The sequence below is a fragment of the Hemibagrus wyckioides genome, linkage group LG22 (genome assembly GCF_019097595.1).
Source record: "Hemibagrus wyckioides isolate EC202008001 linkage group LG22, SWU_Hwy_1.0, whole genome shotgun sequence".
In the NCBI taxonomy this organism is placed as follows: domain Eukaryota; kingdom Metazoa; phylum Chordata; class Actinopteri; order Siluriformes; family Bagridae; genus Hemibagrus; species Hemibagrus wyckioides.
The window spans coordinates 5,252,148-5,262,070 of record NC_080731.1 but is presented as its reverse complement, the minus strand read 5'-3'; the positions used below and the strand labels follow the sequence as shown (position 1 = coordinate 5,262,070).

The 9,923-nt window shown below is 44.3% G+C and overlaps 1 protein-coding gene across 1 annotated transcript in view; it reads right to left on the bottom strand.

Annotated features, from left to right (window-relative positions):
- The window catches only part of ppil2 (peptidylprolyl isomerase (cyclophilin)-like 2), a 57,494-nt gene that overhangs the window by 41,419 nt on the left and 6,152 nt on the right, over positions 1-9,923 (bottom strand). Inside the window, exons 6-8 of the mRNA XM_058375432.1 lie at positions 1,424-1,475; positions 973-1,064; positions 813-902 (exon numbers count right to left, since the gene is read on the bottom strand). Of these exons, the coding sequence (XP_058231415.1) occupies positions 813-902; positions 973-1,064; positions 1,424-1,475 (234 nt within the window). The remainder of the gene's footprint in view (positions 1-812; positions 903-972; positions 1,065-1,423; positions 1,476-9,923) is intronic.

Sequence of the window (9,923 nt, the reverse complement as noted above, 5' to 3'; positions counted from 1 at the left end):
CCACTTCATCCCATCAAAACCCCACTCAAATCCCCTCTTCAGATACCACTGACCACCCTGAGGGGTAAAATGTCCTGCCCTAGTGGCAGACCTTGACCTCACTTCCTAGATCTGGGCTGTGGGTGAAAAGGTCAGGAATAAAAATACCAGTTTCAGTCCCGGCAGCTGAGCACAGGACTCTGACCACAACTGGACAGCTGAAGATCAAAAAAAGACTCTCTCTCTCTCGCTCTTTTTCTCTCCCTCTCTCACTCTCTCTGCCTCGTTTTTCTCTGTCAATTTTTCTCTCACTAACATTCGTTCCCACTTTCTCTCTCTATCGCTTTCTATCCCTCTCTCTTTCTTGCTTTCTATCCCTCTTTCTTTCTTTCTTTCTTTCTGTCTTTCTCTCTCTCCATATTTCTCTCCCTCTCTCTCTCTCTTTCTCTCACTTTTTTTTCCTGTCCTCAGTTGAAACTAGAAGAATCTGACCTGATCTAATGCTCATGTCCGCACGTCTACTATAATATCTGTGATGCTTTTCTGTTCATTGCGGTTGGACAGAGCCTTCAAATCAATCTGCCCATTCTCCTCTGACCTCTCTCTCTCTGATATTGATAGTGTTTCTGCCCTCATCTGGATGTTTTTTGTGTTCTGCACCACTACCCCCTGCTGTGTATGAAAATCCAGACGACTACAACACTTACAGCAGCCGAGATCTGCGAGGTCAGCTCGATAACTGTGCCAGCTGCTACAATTGCAGACACTTTAAAAATAATCATTGCTAAATACATAGAAGGTGTAGACACACACACACACACGGGACTGCCCACCTGCAATGTGATGATATCCTGGCGAGTAAACGGCTCATCGGTCAGCAGGTCTTTGTAACTCTTTGTCTTGATGTTGAGCTGCTCTACAGCCTGGACGACACACAGGGGATTAATTACACACACACACACACACACACACACACAGAGTATGCTAACGCACCTCATACGAGAAGACGTTGCCGGTGACTTTGTTTGCTACGATGTGAGAGTTGTTCGTGAAGACGTTGTACAGAACGGGGCAGTGGTACTTCCCTGAAAACACACACACAAACACCCACAACATACACACAATACACACCATATACACACCCACAACATACACCATATACACACCCACAACATATACACACACACCATATACACAATACACAAAATATACACACACACACCATATACACACCCACACACACAACATATACACAATACACACCCACACACAAACATATACACACCCACACACAAACATATACACACCCACACACACACACACACACACACACCATATACACACCCACACACACACACAACATACACACACACAGGCTGTTAAACAACTATATTCTCTCTCTCTCTTTCTCTCTCTCTGTAAGTGACAGAAAATAAACTCCTACCTTCGCTGTTCTTGCTGAAGTTGAGCTTGATGAGCGCCTTGGCCTCGAGTTTCTGAAAAAGACAAGAGATTAGTGTAGAGGTGATGATAGAGAGTGTAGAGGTGATGATAGCGAGTGTAGAGGTGATGATAGCGAGTGTAGAGGTGATGATAGCGAGTGTAGAGGTGATGATAGCGAGTGTAGAGGTGATGATAGCGAGTGTAGAGGTGATGATGATAGAGAGTGTAGAGGTGATGATGATAGAGAGTGTAGAGGTGATGATAGAGAGTGTAGAGGTGATGATGATAGAGAGTGTAGAGGTGATGATGATAGAGAGTGTAGAGGTGATGATGATAGAGAGTGTAGAGGTGATGATAGAGAGTGTAGAGGTGATGATAGCGAGTGTAGAGGTGATGATAGCGAGTGTAGAGGTGATGATAGCGAGTGTAGAGGTGATGATAGCGAGTGTAGAGGTGATGAGAGTGTAGAGGTGATGAGAGTGTAGAGGTGATGATGATAGAGAGTGTAGAGGTGATGATAGCGAGTGTAGAGGTGATGATGATAGCGAGTGTAGAGGTGATGATAGAGAGTGTAGAGGTGATGAGAGTGTAGAGGTGATGATGATAGCGAGTGTAGAGGTGATGATAGAGAGTGTAGAGGTGATGATGATAGAGAGTGTAGAGGTGATGATGATAGAGAGTGTAGAGGTGATGATAGCGAGTGTAGAGGTGATGAGAGTGTAGAGGTGATGAGAGTGTAGAGGTGATGATGATAGAGAGTGTAGAGGTGATGATGATAGAGAGTGTAGAGGTGATGATGATAGCGAGTGTAGAGGTGATGATAGAGAGTGTAGAGGTGATGAGAGTGTAGAGGTGATGATAGCGAGTGTAGAGGTGATGATAGAGAGTGTAGAGGTGATGATAGCGAGTGTAGAGGTGATGATAGCGAGTGTAGAGGTGATGAGAGTGTAGAGGTGATGAGAGTGTAGAGGTGATGATGATAGAGAGTGTAGAGGTGATGATAGAGAGTGTAGAGGTGATGATGATAGAGAGTGTAGAGGTGATGATGATAGAGAGTGTAGAGGTGATGATAGAGAGTGTAGAGGTGATGATAGAGAGTGTAGAGGTGATGATAGAGAGTGTAGAGGTGATGATAGCGAGTGTAGAGGTGATGATGATAGAGAGTGTAGAGGTGATGATGATAGCGAGTGTAGAGGTGATGATAGAGAGTGTAGAGGTGATGATAGAGAGTGTAGAGGTGATGATAGCGAGTGTAGAGGTGATGATGATAGAGAGTGTAGAGGTGATGATGATAGAGAGTGTAGAGGTGATGATGATAGAGAGTGTAGAGGTGATGATAGAGAGTGTAGAGGTGATGATAGAGAGTGTAGAGGTGATGATAGAGAGTGTAGAGGTGATGATAGAGAGTGTAGAGGTGATGATAGAGAGTGTAGAGGTGATGATAGCGAGTGTAGAGGTGATGATGATAGAGAGTGTAGAGGTGATGATGATAGAGAGTGTAGAGGTGATGATAGAGAGTGTAGAGGTGATGATAGAGAGTGTAGAGGTGATGATAGAGAGTGTAGAGGTGATGAGAGTGTAGAGGTGATGAGAGTGTAGAGGTGATGAGAGTGTAGAGGTGATGATGATAGAGAGTGTAGAGGTGATGATAGAGAGTGTAGAGGTGATGATAGAGAGTGTAGAGGTGATGATAGCGAGTGTAGAGGTGATGATGATAGAGAGTGTAGAGGTGATGATGATAGAGAGTGTAGAGGTGATGATGATAGAGAGTGTAGAGGTGATGATGATAGAGAGTGTAGAGGTGATGATAGCGAGTGTAGAGGTGATGATAGAGAGTGTAGAGGTGATGATAGAGAGTGTAGAGGTGATGATAGAGAGTGTAGAGGTGATGATAGAGAGTGTAGAGGTGATGATAGAGAGTGTAGAGGTGATGATAGAGAGTGTAGAGGTGATGAGAGTGTAGAGGTGATGATGATAGCGAGTGTAGAGGTGATGATGATAGCGAGTGTAGAGGTGATGATAGAGAGTGTAGAGGTGATGATAGCGAGTGTAGAGGTGATGATGATAGAGAGTGTAGAGGTGATGATGATAGCGAGTGTAGAGGTGATGATAGCGAGTGTAGAGGTGATGATAGCGAGTGTAGAGGTGATGATAGAGAGTGTAGAGGTGATGATAGAGAGTGTAGAGGTGATGATAGAGAGTGTAGAGGTGATGATAGCGAGTGTAGAGGTGATGATAGCGAGTGTAGAGGTGATGATGATAGAGAGTGTAGAGGTGATGATGATAGCGAGTGTAGAGGTGATGATAGCGAGTGTAGAGGTGATGATAGCGAGTGTAGAGGTGATGATAGAGAGTGTAGAGGTGATGATAGAGAGTGTAGAGGTGATGATAGCGAGTGTAGAGGTGATGATAGCGAGTGTAGAGGTGATGATGATAGAGAGTGTAGAGGTGATGATAGAGAGTGTAGAGGTGATGATAGAGAGTGTAGAGGTGATGATAGAGAGTGTAGAGGTGATGATAGAGAGTGTAGAGGTGATGATAGCGAGTGTAGAGGTGATGATAGCGAGTGTAGAGGTGATGATGATAGCGAGTGTAGAGGTGATGATAGCGAGTGTAGAGGTGATGATAGAGAGTGTAGAGGTGATGATAGAGAGTGTAGAGGTGATGATAGAGAGTGTAGAGGTGATGATGATAGAGAGTGTAGAGGTGATGATAGCGAGTGTAGAGGTGATGATGATAGAGAGTGTAGAGGTGATGAGAGTGTAGAGGTGATGATGATAGAGAGTGTAGAGGTGATGATAGCGAGTGTAGAGGTGATGATAGCGAGTGTAGAGGTGATGATAGCGAGTGTAGAGGTGATGATGATAGAGAGTGTAGAGGTGATGATGATAGAGAGTGTAGAGGTGATGATGATAGAGAGTGTAGAGGTGATGATGATAGAGAGTGTAGAGGTGATGATGATAGAGAGTGTAGAGGTGATGATGATAGAGAGTGTAGAGGTGATGATAGAGAGTGTAGAGGTGATGATAGCGAGTGTAGAGGTGATGATAGCGAGTGTAGAGGTGATGATAGCGAGTGTAGAGGTGATGATAGAGAGTGTAGAGGTGATGATAGAGAGTGTAGAGGTGATGATAGAGAGTGTAGAGGTGATGATAGAGAGTGTAGAGGTGATGATAGAGAGTGTAGAGGTGATGATGATAGAGAGTGTAGAGGTGATGATAGAGAGTGTAGAGGTGATGATGATAGAGAGTGTAGAGGTGATGATAGAGAGTGTAGAGGTGATGATGATAGAGAGTGTAGAGGTGATGATGATAGCGAGTGTAGAGGTGATGAGAGTGTAGAGGTGATGATAGAGAGTGTAGAGGTGATGATGATAGCGAGTGTAGAGGTGATGATAGAGAGTGTAGAGGTGATGATAGCGAGTGTAGAGGTGATGATGATAGCGAGTGTAGAGGTGATGATAGCGAGTGTAGAGGTGATGATGATAGCGAGTGTAGAGGTGATGATAGAGAGTGTAGAGGTGATGATAGAGAGTGTAGAGGTGATGATAGAGAGTGTAGAGGTGATGATGATAGAGAGTGTAGAGGTGATGATGATAGAGAGTGTAGAGGTGATGATAGAGAGTGTAGAGGTGATGATAGCGAGTGTAGAGGTGATGATAGCGAGTGTAGAGGTGATGATAGCGAGTGTAGAGGTGATGATAGAGAGTGTAGAGGTGATGATAGAGAGTGTAGAGGTGATGATAGAGAGTGTAGAGGTGATGATAGAGAGTGTAGAGGTGATGATAGAGAGTGTAGAGGTGATGATAGAGAGTGTAGAGGTGATGATGATAGAGAGTGTAGAGGTGATGATAGCGAGTGTAGAGGTGATGATGATAGAGAGTGTAGAGGTGATGATGATAGAGAGTGTAGAGGTGATGATGATAGAGAGTGTAGAGGTGATGATGATAGCGAGTGTAGAGGTGATGATAGAGAGTGTAGAGGTGATGATGATAGCGAGTGTAGAGGTGATGATAGAGAGTGTAGAGGTGATGATAGAGAGTGTAGAGGTGATGATAGCGAGTGTAGAGGTGATGATGATAGCGAGTGTAGAGGTGATGATAGCGAGTGTAGAGGTGATGATGATAGCGAGTGTAGAGGTGATGATAGAGAGTGTAGAGGTGATGATGATAGAGAGTGTAGAGGTGATGATAGAGAGTGTAGAGGTGATGATAGCGAGTGTAGAGGTGATGATAGAGAGTGTAGAGGTGATGATAGCGAGTGTAGAGGTGATGATGATAGCGAGTGTAGAGGTGATGATAGCGAGTGTAGAGGTGATGATGATAGCGAGTGTAGAGGTGATGATAGAGAGTGTAGAGGTGATGATGATAGAGAGTGTAGAGGTGATGATAGCGAGTGTAGAGGTGATGATAGAGAGTGTAGAGGTGATGATAGAGAGTGTAGAGGTGATGATGATAGAGAGTGTAGAGGTGATGATGATAGAGAGTGTAGAGGTGATGATAGAGAGTGTAGAGGTGATGATAGAGAGTGTAGAGGTGATGATAGAGAGTGTAGAGGTGATGATAGCGAGTGTAGAGGTGATGATAGAGAGTGTAGAGGTGATGATAGCGAGTGTAGAGGTGATGATAGAGAGTGTAGAGGTGATGATGATAGCGAGTGTAGAGGTGATGATAGAGAGTGTAGAGGTGATGATGATAGCGAGTGTAGAGGTGATGATAGAGAGTGTAGAGGTGATGATAGAGAGTGTAGAGGTGATGATAGCGAGTGTAGAGGTGATGATGATAGCGAGTGTAGAGGTGATGATAGCGAGTGTAGAGGTGATGATGATAGCGAGTGTAGAGGTGATGATAGAGAGTGTAGAGGTGATGATGGAGAGTGTAGAGGTGATGATGATAGAGAGTGTAGAGGTGATGATGATAGAGAGTGTAGAGGTGATGATAGAGAGTGTAGAGGTGATGATAGCGAGTGTAGAGGTGATGATAGCGAGTGTAGAGGTGATGATAGCGAGTGTAGAGGTGATGATAGAGAGTGTAGAGGTGATGATAGAGAGTGTAGAGGTGATGATAGAGAGTGTAGAGGTGATGATAGAGAGTGTAGAGGTGATGATAGAGAGTGTAGAGGTGATGATAGAGAGTGTAGAGGTGATGATAGAGAGTGTAGAGGTGATGATAGAGAGTGTAGAGGTGATGATGATAGAGAGTGTAGAGGTGATGATAGAGAGTGTAGAGGTGATGATGATAGCGAGTGTAGAGGTGATGATAGAGAGTGTAGAGGTGATGATGATAGAGAGTGTAGAGGTGATGATGATAGAGAGTGTAGAGGTGATGATGATAGCGAGTGTAGAGGTGATGATGATAGCGAGTGTAGAGGTGATGATAGAGAGTGTAGAGGTGATGATAGAGAGTGTAGAGGTGATGATAGAGAGTGTAGAGGTGATGATAGCGAGTGTAGAGGTGATGATGATAGCGAGTGTAGAGGTGATGATAGCGAGTGTAGAGGTGATGATGATAGCGAGTGTAGAGGTGATGATGATAGAGAGTGTAGAGGTGATGATGATAGAGAGTGTAGAGGTGATGATAGCGAGTGTAGAGGTGATGATAGCGAGTGTAGAGGTGATGATAGAGAGTGTAGAGGTGATGATAGCGAGTGTAGAGGTGATGATGATAGCGAGTGTAGAGGTGATGATAGAGAGTGTAGAGGTGATGATGATAGAGAGTGTAGAGGTGATGATAGAGAGTGTAGAGGTGATGATAGCGAGTGTAGAGGTGATGATAGAGAGTGTAGAGGTGATGATGATAGAGAGTGTAGAGGTGATGATGATAGAGAGTGTAGAGGTGATGATGATAGAGAGTGTAGAGGTGATGATGATAGAGAGTGTAGAGGTGATGATGATAGAGAGTGTAGAGGTGATGATAGAGAGTGTAGAGGTGATGATAGAGAGTGTAGAGGTGATGATAGCGAGTGTAGAGGTGATGATAGAGAGTGTAGAGGTGATGATAGCGAGTGTAGAGGTGATGATAGAGAGTGTAGAGGTGATGATAGCGAGTGTAGAGGTGATGATAGCGAGTGTAGAGGTGATGATAGCGAGTGTAGAGGTGATGATAGCGAGTGTAGAGGTGATGATAGCGAGTGTAGAGGTGATGATAGCGAGTGTAGAGGTGATGATAGCGAGTGTAGAGGTGATGATAGCGATATGGTTATTAGCGTTAGCTCGTTAATGAAGCTTGCTGGCTCCTCGGCCTGGACACTGGAGTTCTGCTGCTTAATAATTAGATCACAGGAATGAAGAGAAACTGGAGAAGCGCAGAGCCAAGAACTTCATCAGATGGAGTACTGGAAAAATACTGAATGATACTGAGAGTATGTTCTCTCTCTCTGCTTCTTTCTTTCTCTCTTTCTTTCGTTCTCTTTCTCTCTTCATCTCTGTCTGTCTTTTTCACTCTCTTTCTACCTCTCTCACTCTCTTTCCCTCTCTTTTTCTTTCTTTCTTTCTTTCTCTCTTCCTCTCACTCTCTTTTGTTCTTTCTCTTTCTCTCTCTCTATTTTTCTCACTGTCTTTTTCCCTCTCTGTCTTCTTCACTCTCTTTCTATCTCTATCACTTTCTCTGTCTTTTTCTCTCTCTCTCTCTCCATCTTTCTTTCCCCCCCCCATCTCTTGCTCTTTTTCTTTCTCTCTTCCTCTCACTCTCTTTTGTTCTTTCTCTCTCTCTCTCTCTCTCTCTCTCCCCCCCATCTCTTGCTCTTTCTTTCTTTCTCTCTGTCTCTTTCACTCTCTCTTCCCCATCTTTCTTTCTCTCTCTCTGTTTCTTTCTCTCTCTCTATCTCTCCCAATCTCTCACTCATTCTTTTTCTTTCTCTCTCCCTCTTCCTTTCTCACTCTCTCCCCATCTCTTTCTTTCTTTCTTTCTTTCTTTCTTTCTTTCTTTCTCTGTCTCTCTCTCCCTTGCACACTCTCGCGCTGTTTTTCCTCACTCTCTCTCACTCACTCTCTTTCTCCCTCTCTCTTTCTCTCCATCTGCCTCCCTCTCTCTCTCTCTCCCCGTTTCTCTCGCCTCTGTACTGAGAGCACTAACACACACACACACACATGATGAAAGATCTCTGAAAGAAAATTATTCCCTCATCAGAAATTAATCACATAAATAAAGTTTTATATAAGTTCTGCTATAATAATAATAATAATAATAATTCTACATGATGGAGGTGTTTATTGTGTATTTTTTAGCCTGAACATCTGCTGCAGCTGCATCGCGGCCCTCCAGCCCGGTTCTTGGTAAGGATGGGAAGTTAACCGATGGAGATGATGATAATGAATTGAATACGGCTGCAGCGAGCCCTGAAGGATTATCCGGATCAGTGATGCAGATCGGCGACGGAATGCTCGGAATTTCTAACATCTGTAAGCTACCAGTCGTTTCTCGGTGCTGGTGCCTGACCGCTGGAGATCGGCGACGGGTTCGGAAGAGTAAAAAGGTGCGTTCATATACTTAATGATCTCTGCGTTAGAGGTTAATTAACATCTCCTCCTATTACAGAAGCTGCTTGACTCGGTGAGAGCTGATGTTTAAGGATGAAAGGATCTCGAGGATGCAATGATGTAGTAGAGAGAGAGAGCAAGCGAGAGAGAAAGAGTGTGAGAGAGAGAGAAAAAGAGAGCAAGAAAGAGAGAGCTCAAGCGAAAGAGAGAAAGACCAAGTGAGAGAGAGAGCAAGAAAGAGGGAGAGAGAGAGAGAAAGTGAGAGAATAAGAGAGTGCAAGAAAGATAGAGAGAGCAAGCAAGTGAGAGAGAAAAAGAACATGCGAGAGGTCTAGACCAAGCGAAAGAGAGAGAGAGAGCACGACAGAGAGAGAAAGGAAGAGAAAAAGAGAGCAAGCGAGAGAAAGAGAGAGTGCAAGCGAGAAGTCAAGACAGAGAGAGCGCGCGAGACAGAGAGAGAGAAGCAAGAGAGCAAGTGAGAGAGAGTGAGAGAGAGAGAGAGACAGAGAGAGCGAGAGAGAGAGCGCGAGAGAGAGAGAGAGAGAGCGTGCGAGAGAGAGAGAGAGCGTGCGAGAGAGAGTGACTCTTCTAGAGAGACTTTTCATCCTTTTATAGTTACGTCTAGGAAATGATCAATCCTTCACTTTATCCTACTGTTAAAGAAAACAGGGCTTGTTACCATGACAACCCACCCCCCAGTGTAAAACTGCACTGACACTGGAGACTCCTTCCACAAACGCTCGACATCCATCTCCTTAAGTTCTTTTTTTTTTTTTTTTTTTACTTATGAAATAAAGTCCCTGTTGCTATGGAAACAGTAATGTACTAGACTAAGGGCATTTAAATAACCTAAACATCTGTCAGATCACCTGACAAATCAGAGTGAAGAATAGGGCAGTGTTGTGGGATAAGTGGAGATGGAGCAGGAGATGATGGTGGTGCGTTTTTCTCCCTCTGAGAACGTCAGTGTAACATGAGGACGGAGCGGCCATGAGGTCACCTCCCATCTTCCCTCGACCTCTAAT